At 34.1% G+C, this 26,617-nt stretch overlaps 1 protein-coding gene across 2 annotated transcripts in view; it reads left to right on the top strand.

Moving 5' to 3' along the window:
• Nucleotides 1-26,617, top strand: part of ARHGAP15 (Rho GTPase activating protein 15) — a 652,765-nt gene that overhangs the window by 309,907 nt on the left and 316,241 nt on the right. For both annotated transcript variants that reach the window (XM_019625987.1, XM_019625988.1), the window contains 2 exons: nt 21,384-21,482; nt 22,651-22,780. In XM_019625987.1, coding sequence (XP_019481532.1) covers nt 21,384-21,482; nt 22,651-22,780 — 229 coding nt within the window. The remainder of the gene's footprint in view (nt 1-21,383; nt 21,483-22,650; nt 22,781-26,617) is intronic.

Genomic DNA, 26,617 nt, shown 5'->3' with positions numbered 1-26,617 from the left:
TGGGATACAGCAGTTAATAAACAGAAAAGAAATCCACTCCATGAAGTTTATATTGTAGTTGGGTAGGACTAGAGATAGGCAAAATAATAAGACAATATATATATATATATATATATATATATATATATATATATATATATATATGATATTGATGTTGCTATGGCAACTTGAAAATTAAAGCTGAGAACACACATTAGACATTTAAATAAAATGGCCAGAGAAGGCCTTACAAAGTTGACATTTGAGTAAACCCTGAAGGAAGTACAGGTTAATTAAGGTTAGGGTTAAGTTTTGTTGATAACAATGATTTATATGATCATGATAGCTTCAATCACAGGAATAATGAAAATGAGAATATAGTAGAAAAGGCTATGTTAATAGAAAACTTTAAAAACTATATATTTTAATGACCATGGCATAATTTATATTTTCAGAGCCATAGCCTTTGATTCTGTGTTTATAAACAACAGAAAATGCTTGTCTAAATACAAGTATCTACAGTAATCATTAGCTGGGTAGAAAATGATAAATTATCAATTTCTTTTCTAACAAAAAACATTTTTAAAAAAAGCAAAAAATTTCCAAAACTTTACATCACTCTATATAAAAATTCTCTCTCTAGTATAGTTATCACATTGATTCTAAGCTGTTTTTCTCCTACTGTTCTCTGAATTTGTTAATAAGGACACTGTATTTATCTTTTCATCCTTTGCACCAAGGCAGAGTAAATGCATGGCACCAATTATAACTTTTGAATAAATTGATTAATTCAATCAACAAATATTTATTGAGCTACTATTTTAAGAGCTGGAGATACACTGGTGACAAAAACAGAAAAAAATTCTGAAGTCATGGGTATTTCATGTTGTAAAAAATGGTCAATAACTAAATAACTAAAAGGTATATAGTATATCAATTGATATATATGAAGAGAAAAATAAAGTGGGGAAAAAGAGATAGAGAATGAAAGGGCAGCAAGAGGGTGTACTCTTTTGGAAAGAGTGATCAGGGAAGACCTCTCTGAAGCGGAATCATGAAGAGTGGGACCCATTTGAGTAAAGAGCAGTCCTGGAAGAGGGAGCCATCAGTTCAAAGGCTCAATGCTGAGTACCAGCTAGAAAGCTAATGCTGCTGAATCAGAATCAGGCAGTGTTCAGATCATGCAAACGTTGAACACTGTGATAAAGTTTTAATTTCAACCATTAGGGTATTTTGAGCAGAGAAGTGACATGGTTCTTTTAACATTTTTCAATGATTTCTCTGTTAGCTGTGTAATGAAGTTGAATGTAGAGGGTTAAGAACCGAATACAAATTGGTAATTGCAATATGGCCTCAGGGATAGAAAAGACAACCTGGGGAATATAATCAATAATGGTGTAAATATTTTTTAGGGGGCCAGATGGACTCATGTCTTGTTAGGGAGACCACTTCATAGTTGGTGTAGAGACCTGACCACTGCACTGTATTTCTGAAGCAGATGTTGAATAATATTGTATGTCAACTATAGTTATATATATATATATATATATATATATATATATATATAGTCACAGGATGTGGAGTAGAGTGTGGGAATGATGGAGTCAATGGAATTGTAATAGATAAGTATAACATCGGGGGTGGGAGGGCAGTGGATGGGGGTGGGGGGTTCTTTCTGTGTGAAGGGTGAAAAGGATAACTATTGCATTGTTCTGTACACCTGAAACTAACAATAAAAAAATAAAAATAAAAATAAAAAACGGAAGCAAGGAAGCCACTTAGGAGGCTCTTGTCATGTAGATAAAGAGGTAGCTCCGGTTTTGGTCTCCAGTGGTAGAAGCAGCAGTGACTTCAGACAAAATAGAAATGAGTTAAATATGATAGTACAAAGAGGTATTCTTTGAGAACATCTTGTTGTACTTCTCAAGCACATGATTTCAAGAAACTGTTGATATAGAAATGATATTTGAACTTTATCATTGAGCTGTTTGGCAGTTTTTAGTAAAAATTCCAGATACTGAAGCAAAATATTAATTGGAATCAACCTCAAGATATGTTCAGTAAAGATGTGTCCTATATTTTCATAAGTTTCTTATCAGAATTAATTTTACCTAGTAATTTTAACTGTTAAGTTATTATTTCTCCTTTAACATTACTTTTAGTTTTCTGGGGGTTTCTAAGATATTTTTCTCCTTAGGTTTCAACTGTTCAATAATGATATATTGTAAAGATGGTTTCCTTTCAATTTATGCTGCTCAGGGTTTGTAGTGATTTTTGAATCAGTGGCTTGATGTATTTAAGCAGCTTTGGAAAATTTTCAGTCATTAGCTTTAAATACAGCTTTTTCCCATTCTACCTTGCGTCTCTCTCTGGGACTCCAGTTCCGTATCTTTCAGGCCTTTTCTTGTGTCCTATGTTCTTTTCAGTATTTCCCATTCTTTTGTTTTCTGTGCTTCAGTGTGCACATTTTATTTTGAAATAATTTCATTTCATTTTTCTCTATATATTTAATCTGCTGGAAATCTGTCTTAATTTCACTTACTGTATTTTCAACTCTAAATTTCATTTCATTCTATTGATCATTTCCAATTCTCTGCCAAAACTTTCAATCTCATCAATTATTTTTTGAATATATAATGTTTTACAACTGCATTATCTAGATATATTTTAGGTCTATTTTCATCACTTTTTCTATTTGTTGTCAATCATTTATTTATTGCAAACTCACTTTTTAAATGAAGTGCAGGATATTTTGTATAAAAAATAGCAGAGATGATTTAAGAATCTAGATGATATTTTCTTTCAGAGAGAATTTAGTTTTTATTTATGGCAGGTGCCTTAGGCTAGGAGCAGATGACTTTAATTTGAGTAGGGATTAAGCTAATTCAATACTGGATTTTGCATTTGTGAATGCTGGTATATTTCTGGTTCATTTTTTTGCTTAGGGCACAATTCTCCAGGGTCACAAATGAAAGCTTTAGGGCCTTTTCACCTTGGTGGAATCTAAACTACAATATTGTTCCTCAAATCCTGTGAGATTACCATCAACTTTGATGAACCTCTCAGCCTATCCCCACAGCATTTAAATACAGAATGTCTAGGGGAAAAGCAAGATCAAATTTTGAGCTCATTTCTCTGGGCTTCAATTCTCTTCAAGATGTTGGTTCATAAGTTTTCTGTGCATTGTTGGCTCTTTTATTTCTTCAAAGAGAAGTGGTGTATGTATGTATATTATGTGTGTGTGTGTGTGTGTGTGTGTGTGCGCGCACGTGCGTGCGTGCGTGTGTGTGTGTGTGTGTGTGTGTGCCCGTGCGCGTTTCTCCAGCAGAGGTTGATCTGAAGCCAGTCAGCCATTGCCTGAAACATTTTGTTTAATAAAAAAAATAATGGTATAATACAAAGTAGTTTTTAGAGAAATTTAACATGTTAATGTGTTATTTAGAAATAAAAATATATATATAATTTAAAAGGATTTAAAACACTAAAGTTATAAAAAAAATCAAAATAACCCCAAAGAAAATGTAATTAAGGATCTTATAAAGATAAAAGCAGAAAGTGATAAAGTAAACCACAAATGAAGCAGATTTTATCAATAAAAGCTGATCCTTAAAAAGAAACAACGCTAAATTTGAAAAAAAAATTATTCATCGGCAGCTTCAGATGTACAGTGCAGTGGTACACCTGAAACTAATAATAATAATAAAAAAATTTTTTTAAAGAGAGAAAAACATTATGTAAGAAATAAGAAAATGACTACAAATGACTTGCTAGAAAATTTGCTTTTACAAAACTTGGTTAATAACAGAAAACCTAGATGAAATGGATTACTTTTTAGAAAATTTAAATCTACCAAGTTAATTCAATAAATAAGAAAAACTGAATAGAAAAATTATCATAGAAAGACTTTTAAAAGTAATAAAATATATATGTCTGGAAAAGCATGAGGAACAAATACTTTTTATAGATGCATTTCACCAAACCTTCCAAGACCAAGCAGTCTCCATGTTTTATAATCTTTTCCTTGTAGAAATATGTAAAAGTTCACATTTATTTTATGAGACTGGCATTACCTGAAAAGAAAATAAACAGAGATAGCTCCAAAAAAGAAACTAACTGTAGGCAAATCATAATGACAAAAAAGACAGTAAGACTTCTAAATATAATATTAGCCATCAAATCTTATTAACCAAGTGAAATATTTATATTTATCTTAAGAGTGTAAATATCTCCAACATGAGAAAATCTGCTTTTGTGCGTTCTTACTATAGCTCACTAAAGGAGAAAAAACATAATTATCTCATTTGATATTTTTCTTGAGAGACTTCAATACCTGCTTTTAAAAAAGTGTCATCAATAGAAATTTTATTCAGCAAAAAAAAAAAGACTAACATGTATGAACATATAAATTGAAACACTCAATGTAACTAAAGACACTATGAATAATGGAAAAGAAAAATGACACATGAGAAAATATAGATTTGTAAGGACAGATATAGAGAGAGTACTTCCAAATGGTTAAGAAAAAAAGAAGCATGCCACTAGATAGCTTAGAAAAAAAATTATAAAAAAGCAATTAATTAAAAAAAATTTTAATAAATTTAAGAAAAAAGTTTAACTTCACTAAGAGTCAGATAATTGCAAACTTAAATAGGACACTATTATCACTCATCAGATTTATAGACATTTTAAAAAATCAATAATGCCCAGTTTTGAAAGAATGTTGGAGATGCACTCTCACTCATTTGTATTAGAATTTATAGGCTCTCATTTTGTTAGACATTATCAAGATACAAAAGAAATTAAAGCCATACTCCAAAAATTTTTAAATGGGATGTGATATATCCACATGATAAAATATTGCATAACTACCAAAAAAGATTTTGTATGGAGAGTTCACAGTAACTTGGGAGAAAAGTGAAGGCCTGGATGGAAAATCAGTTGATGATTTATGCAGCTACTGGTGGGGAGAGGCTTTATCTGCCATGATCTTAAGAACAAAGAACTCAGACCAATGGAAATGGTTCATTTGGGATATTAATAATTCTATTTTTTTATTATCAGAAACTGAGCTTAGCTTTGATTAGATTATTCTAGTAGCACCTGTTAGTTTAGTCATTTATAGGGACTGAGTGATGTGGGAAATGCTTGCCATGGCCAGGTGATAAGAACAAGGGAACTAGGGGTAGTGGGCTTATTGGGATCGTCAGCACAGAGATGGCTGGTATCGTGTTAATAGCCTCAGTAGAAGAAGCACTCCTATCTATTCCTTCTGAACCATTTCTTTCTTTGGAATCATAGTTTCACTTTTGCTCTAAAATACTACTCTCAAGTTTCTCAAAATTCTGTTCAAATACCTAGAACTAAGAGTATCTGTATGAGTAAAACAGTAAAAATCTACTAAGAGATATAAACAAAACATTAAAATAGGGAGACATACTTTGTTTCTGAAGACTTATCACTATTTGCAAATTTTTCATTTTTCCAAAAGTGATATACAATCCTATTAAAATCCCAATGGGATATTCTGAAGAAAGAGAAAAAAACATTTAAAGTTTATTTGAAAGGTTTACAGTCAAGAATAGTTCCCCCAAAAAAATCATAAATGAAATAAGAAAAGGGAAACATGCCCTTTTGATATACAAGGAAAAGTCTAAAGTAAGAATTATTAAAGGTTTGAAATAGCATAAATCAAGAAAAAAACCACACAACTGCACAGAGAACCCACAAAAAGACCATAGTCTCCATATAATAACAGAAGCATCACAAACCAGTAGGGAGAGGAAAGATTAATCAAATGATGCCAGATAATACATTATTTGGAAAAAAATGTAAAAACAATAGACTCTAATATACCCATATCACGAAACAAATCTAAGAAGAATTAAGTGTACAAATGTTTTAAAAATCATAACAAATAATGAAAAAATATGAGTCAAAATCTGATACTTTCATGGGTAAAAAGTTTTAAGAATTAAATATAAATTGGAAAAATCACAAAGGAACAATATCTGGGTTTAACAATGTAAAAATTAAAAATAGTATTTTTGTATATAAATAATTTCATTAGAAGTGCCATTCAAAATACATTGGGGAGGATATTTGTAGAAATTATGACCAGGGTTTAATAAACTTACTTAAACCCTCTTTTGAATAAATCTTCAAAATCATAATTGAAAAATGTAAAATAATAGTAGCAACAGATTCTAAGAAAATAAATGACTAATTTTAATAGAAATGAAACTTAACAAAAAGTATTCTCTGCAAAATTTTCTAAGCATACATACAATATTATATGACTTAGGAGTTGAATGAGTCCCACACCTAAATTTTAGTGAGATAATACAACTTAGTTTAATTTTTCTAGAAAGTAATTAGAAATGGATTACAGCAACCTTCCAAAACTGTAATAGCTGACATAGTAATTCTCCAAGAATTTTTTCTAAGAAAAGCAAATCAGAAATTTTAACAAAAAAATTATGTTTGTGCAGTGTGGCCTTGTTTGTCATGACAAAAAAAATGGAAAGAACTAAATTATGAAAAAACAAAAAAACTTAAAGGTATTATGATAGTTCTCTATGACAGAATACTATGTTACCATCAAATTAATGATCTCATAGACAAGCCTTCATAATATGTATAACGTTAAAAAGTAAAAAGCAAAATAAAATATACTATATTTAATTGGATCTATATATGGCCTACATGTATAATATATATGTAAAGCATATGTTATATGTGTTAAAAAATCTGGAAGGAAATACACTAAATATTAAGAGGACCGTCTTTGAGTAGTGTGATTCAGTTGGGTTTTGATTTTCATATTATATGTTTCTGATTTTGTATATTCTTAAAGTATTCATATACTTTATTTATAATGAGAAATTATTTGTTTTAATACATCATCTTAGGAAAAATAATATACCAATATCTGAACAAATAATTATGCAAAAAATTACCATTCCATTTGATGGTTCAAAAGGCTTCATGGAAAGGAATAAACTGATCATTAAAATTCTAGTCCTAAAACAGCAGGTTTAAGGAATTAGTCTGTCATCCAAAGAGGCTCCTTAATACTTCTAGAATCACACTACATGGCAATTGACAATACTGCCAATATAAGTTTTAAGGTCAGGCCAGTATATGGATACTGAAGTCTCATTTATGGGAAATGCAGTTCATTAGTATATAAGGAGATTATCCAAGTTTCCCAAATGTAGTGGCATTTTTAGAATATAGTCATGGTAATAAGTTCTGTAGAAAAGACTAAATTTTCTCATTATTTGAGCCCAAGAATTTTGGAAAAGTATGTCATAGGGAGGGAATGGAAGACAGAAAAGGAAAAGGGTATGACCTTATGGCAGCCATCACCCCAAATTGTAGTCTTTTCAAAGATGGCATAGAAAAATCAGTATAAGTGGGGTTAGTTTTATTGGATATCTGAAATATATCAGGTCCATTTTCTCAGCCTTCTACCATCATATTACATTACAAGAACATTACTCAACAAGGAGGATAAGTCTCTGGTAATTTTGGTGTATAAAGGATGAGTAAGTTTTACTATATTTAGTTATCATAGTGGTGAGTGTTCTCTGAAAGCCTTGATGTAGTATGAGCCTTTGCTGTAATTTACCAAGAAGCCTTTGGAATCTGCTTTCAAATAATGCCATCCTGGGCCCTTTGAGAGTCCTGACTCTCTGTGATTTCCTCAAGATAGCATATCAGGTATCTGACTGACATCATAGGAGCATAAGGGCATCTGTTGATGGCAAGGAGAAGACCATGGAGTCATATTCTCTGATAATGTTTATTCCACATCTGTGATTTGTGTCCTACAAGGCTCTTGGGACTTAAACCACATGTGCTGTATTTGCATTAATGGGAACTTGAGAAGGAGAGGCCATAACACTATTAAAATGTTTAGCTTTCGCTCTCTCATCACACAGACACATGCTAATAACTACTCCCAGACCTTGTATCATGGTGCTGCAGGATGCAACGTGGAATGCACTCATTGTTTCTGTACAAGGACTTAAAAACAAATAGTTGCCATCTTTGCCTCTGATAGTTTGCCAGGCTTTTAAAGTCTTTGGTTTTTCCCTCTTTAGATCATGGTGAGGTATCTCAGACGTATTCCAAACAGCACATTACCTCCAAGTCTTTGTTTCTTCTTTAATAAAGAAACTCTTGCTTTAAGGTATATTTAGAAATCCCAGGGTCTCAGCCAAATTCCAAAGAACCACATCCTAATTCTGCTTTGAAATGGCAGGAAATTACTTATCAGAGCAGAATCCCCCACACAGGGTTATTGATCACCCAGGTCTAATTGTCAAAAACGTGACAAATGTTCTGGAGTCTTTCTGTGGGGTTAAATATCCAACTATTAAATTACATATGGCGACATTTTGAAGCATCTTATAAACCTGAAGAGAAACAGAGAGAGAAACCCAAGGAGCAGGGTTTCATGACTGCATCTCTCATTACTCCTTGGCCAGTGTATTTTCAAATTACATTCAAGACCATTTAGTGGGTCACAAAATCAATTTAGTGAGTTGGGACCGGTATTTTTTAATGAAATGAATTAAAGAAAGAATAGACTAGAATAAAAATATCAGACTACATTACATATAGTGAGGAGAAATTTTATTTCATGAAACTTTTGTTTCAATTATATGTATATATATATGTACACATATACACACATACACATACACACAGAAATATACACACAGTATATATACCAACTATTATAAATAGAATAATAGATATCTAGATAGATAGATAGATAGATAGATAGATAGATAGATAGATGATAGATGATAGAATTGTATGTGTGTTTCTAATGGTGGGAAAATATTCTTCTTAATGCCCTGCTCCCCAGGAGCCCAGAGAATGATAAATCGCACAATAGTTTACAGTGAGCCTCAAAAACTGAGGGAGCAACTCACTGTACTGAAGATCTTAGATATCATTTACCCAGAGATTGGGATTATTTCTCAGGATCAGGAATCATACAGTTAATGGCAATAGAACCATCTTGATGAAGAGACAAAAAGCTACAGTTGGGACAGGTGCTAGGGAAAAGTTTAAACTGATAATATTGGAAGGAAGTATGTCTGCTGGACAGAATACAGGATGAAAAACTAAGGCGACAGAAAATAGTCCAAGCTGTTAGTTAGAGTGTGAGTTCCAACCTGAAATAACAAGAATATTTAACAGGCCAGTTGGATAATCAATGAATACATGGAAATGGCTCATTTTCGGATACTCATATGTCCATCTGCCTTATATGCAAGGATGGACTAGTTTTTTATTACATCTAGTAATTTAGGTGGATGAGGCAGGTGGAAGGTGGAGTTAAAGGTGGGGGTCAGTGAAAATCAGAGAGATGCTCAGCAGAGCCCCAGGTCCTGAGAGGGACACTGGCAGAAGGGACCTTTGTCAGCTGAGAGGGTCAGGAGCACTGTGAATGCCCCAGAATAGGAATTCAGAAGCCAAGAAACACAATGAGGGGAGAATTACAGACTCGGCTTCAGAGAGGACAGGATATTGAAAATCGGCTGCATTCTCAACTCTCAGGGCCTGAGATCACATCAAGTTCCCTTGGAATTATATTTCAGGGAGCCATGGTCCTGTGAGGTAGTTGTGATTATTTTCCTCAGGTTATAGGTGAAGGTAATGAAACACAAAGATTCTAAATAACTTGCTCAAAGTTATGCAGCTAATGAGTAGAGGACTTGAAAAGAAAAGGTTAGAGACAGAAAGAGAAGGCATAAAATGCTTAGTAATCTGTATTAAAGAAATTAGGTTTCATCTTGAGGGAGATAGCAATCTAATCAGTGACTTTTAAAGCACAGGTGACAGAAAAAGGTTTGGCTAGATCATTTGTCTATGGTTTAGAGAGCTAGTCCCAACGCCAGTAACTTTCAAATCCTGTGTGTAGCTTGATAAACAAACCGATTCCTAGGCTGTACCTCCAGGGGTCTGCTTCTTTAGGTTCCTGTGGGCATGAGATTCTGTATTTATAAAGATCTCCAAGGATAATTCAGATATTTGTTATATTAGTAATTCACTAATAAGTAGCTGGTCTAGAGAGTGATTTGTAACAACACAAACTGATAGTGGAGAGATCTGACAGGGCGTAATGATGTCTTGAATTGGAATAGATACCAAGAGAGATATCTGAGCTAGAGGTATAAATTAAGGATTCATCAGTTTAACTCTGATTTAGAAACAACCATTGGATAATGTCATTCAGGGGTGTGTTCCCAAGTGAGAAGAGTTGTGATTTAGGAGAGAATGCTGACAGACATCTCCATTTAAAGGATGAATGAAGGGAAAAGAACCCACAAAGAGAACTTAGAGAGAGCTTCTCCATGTCCTCTAGAGATGTCATATTCTTTCCTCCCTCTGAGTCATTGTACAAGTTTGTCTTGTTGCCTGTGTTATCCTCTGCCCCCTCCTTTTTTTCCACTAAACCCCATCTGTCCTTGTAAGAACTTTCTCTAACATTCTTCCTTGAGGATTCCAGTTTACCCTCAGAGAAACTTTGGTTTACGTTCCTTAAAAATCACTACATAGGTCTCATCTTAAATCATGATTAATTATTGTTTTGCCATGTTGGTCTCGTATGTTACACTAGATTATAAGCTTCTTACGAGCAAGGGTCACTTCCAGCTTTTTTTTGAATACCTTACAGTTCCTAGATTTGGACTCTAGGAGATGTTTGCTAACCCCTAAAGATCAATACTTGCTGAACGACTCCCAAGTGTTGTGTGTGATGAATAGTGACCCATATAACCCAATATTCACAAAGTAGGTCTGTTGTCCTGGTGTAATCATTAATAATGCCTCTTTTGCCTTCAAAATTGTAGGCAATAAATTATATGTATGGTCACCCTACTGATAGTGGATCCAATGTATGTCTTAAAGTCTAGCATTTTTAAAACATACTATTTTTAACACAGATATCATTTTGGGGGAGGGGGAGTAAGGAGGTTTAAGTTGTTTTTTCACACATTTAGCATGGAGTAATGTGTGTCATTCCAGATGTCAGACATCTCCATTATTAGATAAGTGTGGCCTGCTGCTCAATTGACAGTTGTCATTGTCTGTCATATAATCACAAGTGTTTTTTTTAAGTATCACACACACACACACACACACACACACACACACACACACACATATGGTATATGTCACTAAATTATAGTTGTAAAAATGCCAGGTACATTTCCTTGTTTGTTTGAAGATAACCCTTTTGAATAAACAGATTTTTCTCAAATAGGCAGAATTATCATTTTTGCGGTTTTCCAGAAAAAATATTTCGACATTTTTAGTTTATTTAAGCCTATAATTCATGGGAAAAGAGAAATTTCTGCTCATTCATAAACTCCAAAATATATATATGCTAGCCTTTCATCTTTAAGAAATGATGATGCTGTTTTATAGAGAGTGATGTCTAGATTGTCAAGCTATTGGTGAAACACAATTTCAAAATTTTCAGAAGCCAAAAGTAAGGTTTATTGTAGTATTAACTTTACTTCTTGAATTGTGAAGTTTGGTTCCAGATGATAAAAATTCCCTAGTTGAACCCCAAATCCTCACCTAATATTTGTTATTCTGCCCAGACCATACAACGAGACATCAGAGAAGGCAATAGATACCATTCTTTCTGGTAATCCACATATTCTCCAAGGGCAATTCTCAGCTCCCTCACTTTCCAGGTCAAAGTTGCATCACTCCGGTGAGAATAGTTCGTGTGTGCCCTGGCTAATCTGTGTTTACTAGAACAGCACAGAAGCTCTGTTTATGTCTGACAAAGTGGTTATAAATCACACTTCTTCAGATCATAAATACACATTTATCTTTAGACTATATCACCAACTGAGTCATTTTGATGTAAATATTGCACCTCTTAAATATAATGATGATAATAGAGGATGCAAATCCACAGATTTGCTAAAGTGCTCCCTTTCAATAACTGCAAATATTTAATTCGCAGAAGCTTTAATATCCTCTGGGGAGTGGCAGATAGGCGTGTCAATAGCGTGGGACCTGCAAAAGTTGTGACATTTCCTCTGGGTAATGAATAAGGCAGACTCGCTGGCTTCTGCAAGGGAATGAAGGCATTTTTTCTGAGTTGGTAGGTTTGGGTTATGTTGTGACCAGCAGCCCAGAAGTGAATGATCAGAGCGAGTCCTCAGCTTCTTCACTCCTTTCAGCTCTGTCATCACCTAGAAGAGGCTCTATGGCAAAGAGTTGTAAACAACACAAGTTGAGCAATAGTCTGCAGATGTCCTCATTCAGTCAAAATACCTGTGGGAATCACTCAGCTTTGAGGCTGGGAAAGAGACCACCTTTGAATAAGAGGTCCCCGAGATTATGGAGAATCTACATCGTGGTGGCATTACCATCTCCTACTAGTTGACATCCTTGTCTAGAAACTCTCAGTTGGCTGTAATTTTACTTGAAGATTAAAGCACAGATTAAAGCACAGATTTTTATATGGATCTTCTGTTCTCTGAATGTAAGAAATATAAAATACACCTACACTCACTTCTAACTGGCAGTATTGTAATTCAGCAGATTTCTGTTTTCCACTGAAACCTGAAGCTGAATTGTCTTGAGCCGGAAGGCATTCAAGCTGCTGTTTTTCACTCAGCTATATTTCTCTATAAGCATCTAATTGTTTCAAAAAGTGATGTACAGTATGCAGAAACCTGAATCTGATGCAAATAAGTCTGTACAGCACTAAAGTTAACAGGTGTTCTCGTTAATGTAAGTAGACATGGAACAATTCTTGAATGTTTTATAAACACTCATAATCATGGCCAAATATGTTACAATAGCATAGAGATACATACTGTAACATCTTTTATACTTGTTGTGCAATCTCAGCACTTATTAATAGGAGACACGTGTCAGCAATAAACTAGTGGCAACAATATTTGTTTGTACTTAAGTCATTGTATCTTAAATTAGCTAATACTTCTAAACAAAATTATTGGTAACATAACTACTGCCACCTGTCCTCCCACAATTTGCTCATTTACTAATGTTAACAGTGCTTTAGTGAAATTAATGGCTGCAATGTTGATGGACAGCAGTGAGCACCTGTGCATTATTGAGGTTCTTGAAAGACTTGACCCATTAACCTAAGGACTTAGCTCTTGAAAAATCTTAAACTTGTGTCCAATTTCCCATACTTCCAATTATCAATTAAAAAGGTTCATACATACAGTGACATTCTTGGATGATCTAGTATAGATTATCTCTGGAAAACACATGGTAGCTTTGGAATATAATCAAGAACATTCTATTCTAGCTCGACGCATTGAAACATAAACCTACTCTATTGTCTGAAGTCTAGGATGTGCTGACTGATGGGAAAATATAGTCTCAGACTGCTGTTCTCAATCTTCAAAATGGATTGCCTACTTTACTCTGATAAAAGTGTTATCAGTAGTTGTCAAAATAAACTACCTGTGGTGCCTGAAAGAACACAATGGTACTGTAACCTTCAAAATTGTATTACAGTGGAGAGTGAGTTACATATATCATGGCATATCAAATAATAGGATATAATGGAATCACTAACATGTATAAAGTAGATAAGATTTATTTATTATATACTAGTGCCTCTTAGGTGTAGATTGGCAGCCATTCAGTGGGTAGACAATTGCCTTGGCTTCAGGGTGATTATTGTTTAGTGGGGGTAACAGAGAAATCAACAGGGCATTGCCATGTGGACCACTATGTCCTGTGATGAGGCGGGAGCAGGACATCATGGGAGCACTCGGGAGGACATCTATTTTAAAGAACCTTTTTCTGTAAAGGTGACATCTAAATTGATGTGAATGATACAATAGAGGAAGTCAAAGGTTCTGGGCAATGGAATCAACCTGCTCTAAGGGAAGAAATAAGAATTAGTATGGGACAGCTGGGGGACAAAAACATTTCAAGATGGATGGATCAGAAAGATGCAGAGGGAAATTTGACACAGGGGTCTGCAGGACAGGTAGGCAGGCTGAATTTTAAGAGTTTGCATTGCAGTATCACAGCGGTGGAGAATTTCAGAATGATATCAAGCAGAGGAATGGGATGTTCGGATCCAAATTTCAGAGAAGGGAAACACAGATGAGATAGTGAGGAGACGAAAAGATATTGTTATTAATTCCATGTGGGAGACGATGGTAGTATAAATAGTTCAATACATAAAAAACCCATAATGGTACACATGATATTATCATTAAAATATGAACATACATATAATGTTTAGCCATTGGTGAAAAAACTATAGAAGATACTTATACAAAACAATTCAGTATACCTTGGGGAAAGGGAACTTTTGTGTTTATGTCTACTTTTGCATTTGTTAAAAAATATTAATTGGACATCATTTAATGATAGAAATTATAAAAATCATTCTACTTTGAAAATAGCAAGGGTACCGCATTCCTGTAGGTTATCTGACTTGATGAGTAATATTGCACAGTGAACATAGCTCAGGCTTGAAGCTGATCTGTGTTTGGCAGTGACTGATTGAGTGGTGATTACCAGTGAACACAAGTCTTAGTATGATTAGTTTATCTCGATGCAATTACTCCCCCTAAGTTTAAAAATTAACGTTAGCAGTAATAAAACTCTAAGCTTATATCTTTATATGCCAACTGCTTCGATTAGTCACTTTTTCAGTCGTTTTTCATATGAGCACCACAGGCAAAAGTTTTAGTGTAGCTGACTGCAAAACTGTGGAAACTGCTAAACTATCTACTAATTACTTGGATAGTATTCTTTCATGAATATTGAGAAGACTGTTTCTCAGTGCTTAAGATATTTTACCACAGATAAAAGAATGAACACAAGTGTCTGTCTGTCTGTCTGTCTGTTTGTTTGTTTGTTTGAAATGAATTTGGGGTTGGGTGTTTTATTAATAAACAGAAAGGTAGAGTGGGCAAGTGATATGGGGTATGACTGTTCACTAAGGACCGATTTTATTATGCAGAAACAAATCTGTGCTGTAAGAATGCAGGGACCAAATTATTTGGGTGTCAAAGGTACAGCTCAATTTCAATTAAAAAGCACTGTTTCTTAAAGGGTTGGCCTTAAACCTTAGATTTCAGAATGCACTTGAGATCTGTCGTGTATGTAGTCCAACATTTGTTTACTTTCCATTAAATAAGAAATTGCTTACATGGGCAGGTTATTTTGATATGATGACACCACTGAGGGTTTCAATAAATGTACATGCCGATCAATCAACTCCAAACACATTGAAAACATATCCAATAAACATCTGGAAACTAACGAACGCACATTTGTTAACACAGGGGGAGTTGTGGAAATGCAGGATCCATTTTTGCTCAGGCTTATTTAGTAGCATGTGGATTTAAGAACATTTCACAGAGTTAGAGAAACAGGGTAATTATAACATAAGGTTCAACATCTTTAGATATGTAGAACATTTTCCATTGCTTAAAACAAATATTCCCTAAGAAAGTATAAAACATTTTTCTGACTTGCAAAGTTTTTTGCAGTCTATCATTTAAATTACTTAAATAAAGGGAGCTTTACTGCTCCCCAAAGCTGAGAATATAACACCCTCCATGCATATTAGCTTGATCTTCTTGACAGACCAGAAAAGTGTTTGTGTGTGCCAATTAAAACAAAAATGGATCCCTAGTGGCTTGTTCCTCACACAACTTCTGAAGACTGCTATCATTGTTTGCTAGGGTAACCCTGGATAAGGCTGCTAGCCAAAGTAAACAAACTTTTCAAAACTTTCATGACAGATGGGGGTTACAAATGCATTTTAATAAGAGAGTTGCCAAAGCAACTTTTTTTTTTATAACCAGCATATATTTACTTAACATCTAGCAACATTGGGAACACAAAACAGATACTTTCTCACAAAATGCTTTAACAAGTAACATTTTTGGAAAGACAAATTGAAGACCTTTTACTTCTGATATTTTACCCTTAGTTTTATGTTCACTTTGCTCGACATGTTAAGAAAAATGTTAGGAGTTCCCCAGACCTGACTGTAATTTGAGACAGCCATGCAGCTTGATAATGTAATTTCTTTGGTGGTCATAAACACCTTTGAGACCAAGTAATTTAACTATTAGTATAACCATGACAACCCTCATTTGATCAGCTATATCAAATGTAGAGTGTGATGTGAGATGAAAAAAATGTGAATCTGCGGGGTTTTTAAAAAATCATTATCGCTTCAATGTGAGGTCTTTATATCTCACTATGATGCAGCCAAAATATATATCTATATTTTGACTGTAAGAATTCATTAAAGATATGGCCATAATTAATATAAAAAATAATTTATTGTCACTTTAAATGAATTTAGTATATATATTTTGACGTGTTTATCTACTTAATTCATGTGTAATGATTTCATTATGAAGTTCAAAGTGTCTCCAAAAATAATAGTAACTAAATTCCATTCCTCTTAAATGGGTAATCCGCTTATTTGTAGAATCACTGTAGCTACATCATTTAACATTTCTTAGGGCTCTTTGGCTATCTGGCATATTTTATTACACATTTGCTATATGTAGTTTCAGCTTCATTAAGATGGAGTAAACCCTCCTTAGGTTCACAGAGGTTGATTGTAAACAAAATGTGAGAGATATTTAGTTCAAATGTGGGATTGTTTTAATCCATTCTGGTATCTGAAGGAGTTTTTGGATGCCCCAGTTCTGGTTTAGAAATATTTTTTTATAGCAGAATAGTGATAGTTTTTGAGGGAAAAAAAAGAAAGAAAAAAATCTGAGTAAAAATATGGGTGATTTTTTTAAAAATGTGCTATTTTTAACATAACAGTAAAGAAACAAGCGATTTTTGTCTCAGATCTATGCATATATTTCGAATGACAACTAAAGCCAAAATCATCATGGTTCTTTCACCACATGCAGAGAGTCCTGGACTGTATACAACTGTTTGCTGAGGACTAGTGAACTAGAAATCAAGATCTTTGTAATCTCTTAATTCTATCATTTAAAATGATGCCAATTTGATAGAATGGCAGTCTCATTTTCCTCATTTGCTTCATTTTCTTCATTTGCTTTATGATAGTGGAGGGAAGAGGCATTTGCAGAATGTTTATTATGTGCTTTGAGATCATTAAAGCTGATATCACTTTGCATACCAAGTGGTAGACTTCGTATCCTTAATATACTAAAGTTCTGATACAATCAACCTTTCACAAATAATGCATCATGACCAACAGTTTATGCATAATGTCATGATGTAAATGCGTGTGCAGTAATTACTCCGTCTTCTGAAATCTTGACATGAGTATTGTCTGTGCCACTCACATTGGGACTTAGTATAAGCCAGTTTCTATTGTTATTTATCTTCATATGCATATATGCTATGTATCCAAACAGATTATGAACTCTTGAGAGTGGGGGTTGTAGATCCCCAGCTTCTAGCAATGTGCCTTGCACTTAACGGAGCTTAATTAGTTCTTGTTGATGTGCAGGGTGATGTTTGGTCTGAAATACATCCTCTGAGTCTCCTGAACAAAGACTTATTCGTGGGGTTGACTCTGTAAGAGGAAGAGTGCTACTATAAAGGATAGGAACAGACATCACTCATTGTCTCTTGCACCCTTGATAGTCTCTCAACATGCATTTGAGGTTCAACAGGAACAGAGATAGCCAATAAACACCAAATATATTTTGCTGATAAGGTATCTATCTGTAGCATAAAGTTGTCCATCAATCATTATCAAATTCATTTAACTATTATTTATAAACTATTAGCAATAATTAAAGTATCTACAATGTTTACTCTGTGAAGCTGTGAATAGGCTTAATTTGCTTTATCATTCTTTATGTTTTCCAAATTCTCCACAATAAATTCAATTATTCTTATAATCAGGAAAAAAATTGTGAAGTTCTAAACACTTTTGGTTTCTATTCTGGTAAACCAAAGTATGGAAATTTTTAATAGTATAAATGCCATCCTACATATTAATTTCTCAGCTAATTTCAAATCTAACATGGGAAAGACTCAGAATCCGTATTGACAAGGGTGATATGTAATTGACAATGTTGAAAAGGGCAATACTTAAGTAAACATAAACATTACTTGTTAAAACTCCTTTAAGATGTTTTAAATTACTATAATACTACTACTTTTGTTAATTAATGCTTAACAAACAAATTTCTTCTCAGGTCTTATCAGAGGAGTTTGGGCTCCATATACCTGCCTTCATCTTTAGAGGAATCATAACAAGAACACATAAAACTGGTTATTAGCTCTAGCAAAATCTATTGTTGAATTAATAGCAAAAAGACTTAAGGAATGTGTCTGTTCTGCATTTTCCCAGTGGATATGCTTATATCATTTCTTAGGCATACATTTGCTACCAGCAAGAATTCAGATAGATCCTTATTTTAGAGTGAAAATGTTTGGGGCAAATTTCCCCAGACAGGTAATTAAAGATAACAATTATCGACAACACTAGCACATTTCATTAAGACTGTTTTTGGTGCAAGGATATATTCCTTCCAAACAGGACTTGGAGAAAAAGGATTTCAAGAGACATTTGTCTAAAGGGGGCTTCAAAGCAAAATGGAGACCAGCAGCTCTTGCCTAAACTTGTCATGTTTTCTATAAGTTTTTTTTTGTATCCACTTTACCCCAGCATCTGTCACTTAAGCAAACTGTAATATAGAAAGAATATATTAGTATTGCTTAATATCAAATCTTTTATGTTTATTATTAGTTCTACATCATTTCAGATTGTCATCAGGAGTTTTTGAATCAAAAGGTTTAGTCAAAGTAAGCACTCTTTACTGATGTCTTTTTATTTCCCTAAGAGTGTTGAAAATTCAGTTGTTCAAAGTGTAAATATGATTCAGAAAACCGTTTATCAGAAAAACCTAAAGAGGTCATGTAAAAAAAAAGTGGATTGAGAACCTGAATTAAATGGGCTTTACCAGCCAAAGACTTTGAAACTGCTTTCCTGTGAGCGACTGGGCTGGAGCAGAACAAAGTCAATTACTGACTGTAATTAAGAAGTGGATGCATTTAAACTGTAGAGAGCAGTAGCAGACTTCTCCAGACGGCCTAGTAACTCGAAAGATGAGTGTGAAGACTGAGAGAAGGATGTGAACTGTATCTCTGAAAGGATGTTCTGAATGAATTGCATTCAGATAGTGCTCGGATCCAGCTTCCCAAAATGAATTCATACACCACTGATTATGGACGATTAATGCAGTAAAATATTGGGCAAAGAAACTTTTAACATACATTTGGCATTTGGTTGTGTGAGCAGTAAAAGATCTTTGCGTTGCATAGCATGCACCACAAATGCAAATGCACTGCTGAAGTACTTATATTTTATCATGGTTTGAACTTACTAGGCTGAAAACTGAACTACGTTGGCTCTTTACTAAACCCTAGAATACAGTAAATATAATTGTGTTTGTTTCTTGTACTTTGAAAGGTTCATTTTTTATAATTTTAATAATGGTTTATTTATAATGGCAGAGAAATAGATTGTAGATTGTGTTTGGGCTAATTCACTTTTTGTTGTGTATGTTAACGAATTATGAAGTTACATAATACATTTATAATCAAAATATTTACATTAAGATTAAGATGAAGGTAGGGTCAAGGACGTTACTGGTTTTCCTGGGTTGGTTAGATGTGACCTTATATTTTTAGATTACTATTTCTGTGGCAACACTTTATAAAGTAAATATTTGGAACTTTATGTAAGTGAAGAACATTGCAAGGGTGTTCAGATAATTAGGCAAACATCAGCTTAACTGTCTTTTACTAGATACATAAAACAGAAGGCTATTTGGAGGCTATTTTGGGCTATCCCAAATCTTACGGTGCACTTTGACTTAAGAAAAGAGTGATTGGTCCTGGTAATCTGTCAGATTCTAGGGCGGGTAATTAACTTCCTCTGATTTTCTAATCTTTCACGTCTCACAATTGCATATACTTTGGATAGTTCCTCTCCTGACGGTGGTAAAAAGTTGGAATCCATCTCACTCAATAATGGTTACATTGCCACACTGAGTGCTGTTGCATCTCCATATAGTTTTTCTAAAAATAAATGACAAATGAATATTTATGTATGTGTGTAATCAAAGATTTCTTTAAACCTCCGGGATCATTGTTATTAAATGTGGCCATAAGAATCATTTAAGCCTTCAGAGTGAGCTATTCTGGGTAATAATTGTCACTTTAATGATAGAATTATGGAGACATCTGAAGCATGGTTTGTGATTTCCTGAACCTGTGCCACATTTCAGTGTTCACCTCCTATTTAGAGCAAGTAAGGCTGAGAAGAGGTGACTAGCTCCTGACTGAGTATGTTGAAATGTCAGTCCTCTAAACCTCTGCAGCCTTGGTTGATGTGTGACAGCAGTTGGGAAATGTTCATCTTCCCATTAAAACAAAAAGTCAATAATACAAAAGGAAAAATCTTCACAGTTCAGACTGATGGCCTAATACAAAAAGCGTGCCCACACCCACTCTAATCAAATTCTTCTCTAAGTAGCCCTTTATGTGTGAAATCAAGAGCTTTGCTCTGTTTCTATAGGGTCACATCCTCTGTCACAATTCTTGGGAGAAAAAAATTCACTGTAATGAAAAAACATATAGTTACATGCTAAATATGGCCAACTACTTAAGAGCCCTGGAGTCTTGAACGGGGATGTTCATTTGATAAATGCTCTCTATGAGGGGTTCAAATATGTAAATAAACTTCTAGTTTAATATACTCCCTGTGTGGGGAAATTGGTCCTTTATTACTTTCCTATAGATCTTTATGATAGGAAAGTAGAAATAGCCAAATGTTATTCATTTGAATGACCTTTTAGAAACGTCTGCATTAGTCTCTTTGGTAAATAATCTGTTTTAGAGCCCTTCATAAAAGGAAATCAAATATAGAGATACTATTAGATTTGAAAAAGACAAACAGGAAAGAGCCAAAAGTGCAGAATGAATTCTGACACACCCGGGTGCATGTTTCGGAGGCTCTGACTTAAGTGGATACTGCCTGCATTATTTTGAACTTCCTGGCTTGCTTCTCCTTGAGTTGGAGTAATTCAGCTTTAGTACTACTCTGAGTTAATCGTTCTATTATTAAAACAATAATGTATTTGTTATGACATGAAAGAAACAGTTTATAGTGAGCAGTTCAAAATGATCCTAGTCTCCCAGTTCCCAGAAAGACAATTACTGGAATACAAGAAAATATTTCAGTGGATTAAAATGTGTTTTTTAAAAAGTATATATATATATATATATATATATATATATATATATATATATATATATATATATATATATATATATATATATATATATATGAGATCTATTTTATATGATTTGCTTACCTGTCAATTTCTTTTTTTCAGATCACAACAGTATCAGGAAATGAGTTCCTTCTACAGTCAGATATTGACTTCATCATATTGGATTGGTTCCACGCTATCAAAAATGCAATTGACAGATTGGTATGTATTTGCTTTGTTACCTTTATTAATTAAAATGCAGTCATTTAAATCTTTTTGCTTAGCCGTATAACACACACACATTTAAATGTATACTATGGATTGAGAAATATTAAGTTATTTTAAGTTTAAATAGAGTCCACTAAAAACATTTCAGGATTTGTGGAACTAAATGTCATTTTATTTCTCTCAAAAACACAGTGCATTCATATTTTTTTAATGAAATAGCATGGACATTCATTTACTGGAAGCTGTAAAAAGCACACAAGTGCTTAATAATTACCAAATTTTCACATTTTCAGTTTATGCAGTCTGTAATACATATTCTTGAAAATAAATATCAATGTATTTAAGCCCATACTCAGTTATAATACCACTAAATAATAATCCTTTGTACTGATTTTCATTGTTCTTCCAGCTAAGCTAGAGTGTTCTTCTCATGAAAATTACGTATCTAGAACTTTATGAAATTACCCTAAATCACACATTCACAGTATGTTTTTGAAAGAGTCAAATTATTGAAAGCTACTTTTTATACTGATTCTAAACCAAACATCTAATTTTAGGACACTAACATTTGCAAAAATCTTGAGGAAAAAACTATTTTTGAGAGCTTTTAATAATGTATACAATAGGAAAATACATTTTCGGTGTGATTTTCTTGCTATCACAGTCTTCCATTATACCATTTTGGCACTAAAACTTTAAAAATAAGCATTTGTAAGTGCTTGTGCCCTCCCCCCTGCCAGCCCCCACCCCCGCAAGGCATGCACGCACACTGAGTTTGTTGTCATTAAGGCTGGCCTCTGTAGTCAATCCTGGTTCTATGATTTACTAGCTGTGTGTCCTTAGGCAAATTACTTATCTTTTTTGGCTTCAGTTTTTTTACATGGAAAGTAAGGATAATAATAATAATACCTACCTCATAGGATTACTGTGATGATTGAGCTAATGCATGTGGAGTGTTTGGGTTAATGTACAGCATTTAGCAAGCACCATATATACAACTATAATTAAATCTGTATATTAAGCATAACATAGAGGTCCCATCCCCCAAATAATCTTATTTTAAACTTTCCTTTAGATCTAACATCAAAATAGATCCCCAGACTATTTTGTAAATTTTTTCTTTCTTGTAAAATTGTTGAGGCTAATTGTTTGTGTTTTCCAGCCAAAGGATCCAGATTGTCCACCAAGAAACATGGACTTATTCAAAATCCAGAGATCCTCCAGTACTGAATTACTAAGTCACTATGATAGTGATATAAAAGAACAGAAACCAGAGCACAGAAAGTCTTTAAGTAAGTATGTTTTTGATTGCTCATTTTAACTTCACCCAAATGCAGGGCTTATGAAATATAAATGCATTGAAATGAGATTTGAGCCAAACTCAGGCTACTCACAGAAGATTCGTAGCCAGTTCCTGGCCAGGTATTCATGCTCTGGAGGGCAGGCTGGATGCTTTGCTCACATCATTGGTGGTAATGCCTTTTGAAAAAATAATTGTTCCAGGGTCATGGTCTCTGCTTACACCAAACCTCTGAATCTCTGAGTAATAGTTATGGCGTTCAGATTGGTGATTGATTTTGAGAGTGGGAAATGTCAAACATCTCCAAACCTTAGTAATCAAATGATTTCTACACATTAAAAGATATACAAATGACCACCACAGTTGACCCAAGGTAAACCAACAGGCTATACAACTTTCCATGCTTTCAGACTGCCAGAAAGATTTAGAAATATGGGACATGAATTAGATGTTCTCTAAGGTCACACTTAGTTTTAATACTCTAAAAGAAATGAATCTAGAATAAAAAGGACCAATCTCTCCACTTATATCATGACCTTGAGTATATCTCTTAATCTTTCCCAACCTGTTTCTTCCTCAACAGAAGGGTGTTATTAAAAGGTGTCACACTTATCTCATAGAGTTTGTTTGAGTCCCAACCTCCTAAATGAAGAAGTAGATATCTTTAAAATCAGAGAAAAAAAATGTTCCAAAGTCTCAAAAATTATAGGTACGTCTCCTGGATCATCTACCTAGCTACCCAATCTCAGAATGGCCATCTTTTTGCCATTTTCCTCTGACCAAAGTTCAGTGTAGTTACCTGTTAGCTTTTTGAATTTAAGGAGAACTCAGTAAGCAGAGGACTGCTAACATAAGTTCTACATGTGTACCTAACTACATATACTAGATGACTAAGTGTGTCTATAGTCATGCTACTTATGTGCATTAGGAAAGACTATGTACATCTATACATATACATATATATGAAATATACCTGCACACTCACACACATATACAAGGAAGGAGAAAGCTATTTATATGTGATATCATATCTTCCAAAGCTAAGCTAGTAGGAGCTCAAAATCTAGAAATAGCATGAAAACTTCAAGTAGAAGCACCCTTTCAAAATTAAGTCATTATCTAAAGAACCATCCCATAATTTCAACAACTGCTAGATATATATTTAGTTAGCCAGTTAAGTTGAAGTTTAAAATGATCAGTGTTAATGCCTTGAACTGCATGGTGCTTTGCAAATACGTTGTGGAGAGTTAGCAATGCCGTGTAAAAAGATTTTTCCACATAATGCGATAGTTTAGAGTTGTCTCATTTGAACATTTCCCTTCAACCCCTGGACATTGTGTTCTTTTACCTCTTATGGGATCAGACATAAGGTAAGGTTTTAAAATTAGAATTCTCTTGTGAGTATATAGTTAGTGTTAATCAGATAACCATTTTGTAGTAGATATAAAGGATGTATGAGCAATGATCAGTAAATCTGGTATCTCAGATATAATCGCTGCTTTGGAGGAGACTTTGGCACACTTCTAAAGCCTGGAGCTCTGGAAAAAAAATAGAGGTTTGTAAAAGTGCTTTTGAGAAACATTGAGGCAAATGGATTCTTTGTTCAGCAATAGCCACATGAAATGTTTTAGGATGATACGGGGAGGCGGGGGGGTGGGGGGAATTCCTACAGATAGAATACCCACTACTCTTCTTTAGAATTTATTTTTAATTGAGAAAGACAATCATTTGCTTAGTTGGGGCTTAAATTCAATCCTGCCTGAAGACAAGGGAAAATACACATATGATTTACTCTGTTCATTTCAGAATGTACCTAACTGTATAATGACCTTATATTCACCATTTCCTTTGCAGTTAAAAAATAATGATAGCTAGTAAATATTGAGAACTTAGGGCCTACCAGGCAATGTTCTAAGTGCTTGTCTTGTACTGACTTACATAATTATCCCACTAACACAATCAGGCAGGCACTATTGTTAACCCTATTTTATAGATGAAGAAATGAAGGCACAGAAAATTAAGGCAACTTGTATAAAAACAAGTTAGGGAGAGAAGTTTCAAAGTCAACCACTCTGATGTTAGAGCCTGTGTTTTTAACCATTACACTGTAGTGAAGAGAACAAATAAAAGGTAAACTTAGTTTATCAACCTTGATCTTGGTAGGAAATACTACATTAAAATGGGATCCACAGAAATCAGTAAACTTAAATAGGGACCAAAAAACATATTAGCAAAGGAATTAAAACCAGATGTTTTCTTTGGACTTTGATTTCACTATTAAAACAAAAGGGTCATTTAATCTTTAATGCTAGCCCTAATTTTAGAAAATGTTGCTTTACGTATTTTAGTGGATATTTATAGTGGTAAGCCTTTGCTAGGGCTAGTATATAGTTTTGCAACTTAGGATACAGTTAATATCCATTTATTACTTTGAATTAAGTTAATTCAGTATTTATGTATTCATTCTTTTTTGAAAGGTATAATGATTGAACCACCCACACAGTATCAAATTAGACTATGCATTTGAAATAGTGATTGGCATATTTTATATTGATGTTCTTTAAAATATTTTTTCAAGTAAGAAATATGCTGTGTGAAACTCCTCTGATCTCAGTCCTAGATTTGAACACCCAAACTTGAGTTTTTAAAATATGCATTCAGTTTTATGTCACCCCCTTGAGATTAAATAATTATGTAGAATTAGAGCTTCACAGTATCTCCTTCCTTATTAGTAGTCTAAGCACAAACTTTATTGTCAGTTTGCTGCCTTTGGCTTCCTGTGCCCTTGATGTTCCCACGAGTTTTGTCGCCAAGATTGTAGACAGATAAAGCCAGAATTACTTTTTTAAAGGCATGTGAACATCATTAGCAGCTAACAGGTGGTCATTTCATTGTCCAGTTTCTCTGCATAACTTGGGAGGGGGGGATTGCACTTTCTATGAGTGAATTCAGAAAATTAAGTGCTAATATACTTCTTTTTTTAAAATATGATTCTAACCTGCCAACACAATTAAGTACTAATCAGATATCTTAAGATATCAGTTGAGTCTAACAGACAAGATGCCAGAAAATTCAATATAAGGGCCAAATCACTGTGGGAAATTCAGGACACCAGCATTGGATGAGAGTGGGAGAGCAGCTCTCGAGGGACTGCCGTTATGAAAAATGGAGTCAATCAAAGAAAACACTAACATATTTTTCCAAGAAAAGAGAAGTGTCTTCCACTGATAGCAGACAGGAAATCTCAAATATAAACCTGCTTCAGATAACCTTGGAGAGGTTTCATAACTTTTCTCAGCTTCACTTTCTAGATCGATAAAAATGGGTTTAATACTGTCCTTGCAGGATCATGTGAGAATTTGAAATTAGATATGTAAATACTTAGCTCACAGCAGGCACTCAATAAGTAAAAGCTCTTATTATCATCCTCTATGTCCCCAAGCAGATGGCACCAAAATAGGGCATGAGCCAAGGGGTGGTGTCTGATGGAAGACTGGAGCAGGGCGCCTATACTTGACATCCGCTCCCTGAGTGTAGAGAAAATAGGGGAGAGGAGCCAGGATTGAATAAGGGAGCCATTGCTGTAAATCTCTAAACATGTACAGCTGGTCTTTCGCCTGGCGGCTCCCCAGGTGAAAATGGCAGACACAGCAGTCTTGGGAGCAGCTCACAGAATGTAGCACAGGGAGCCAATAATACTCTTGATTCTTTTATACCCAGAAGAGCATGTCATGAAGAAGTTCCAGTTGATGGAATGGATTCAACATCTACCCATTTCACTGTTCCTTTAGACATAGCTCTAGTTCATTCATTCTTGTATTCATTCTTT

The sequence above is a fragment of the Hipposideros armiger genome, unplaced genomic scaffold, assembly GCF_001890085.2.
Source record: "Hipposideros armiger isolate ML-2016 unplaced genomic scaffold, ASM189008v1 scaffold_649, whole genome shotgun sequence".
Taxonomy (NCBI): domain Eukaryota; kingdom Metazoa; phylum Chordata; class Mammalia; order Chiroptera; family Hipposideridae; genus Hipposideros; species Hipposideros armiger.
This window is presented reverse-complemented; position numbering and strand designations above follow the sequence as displayed.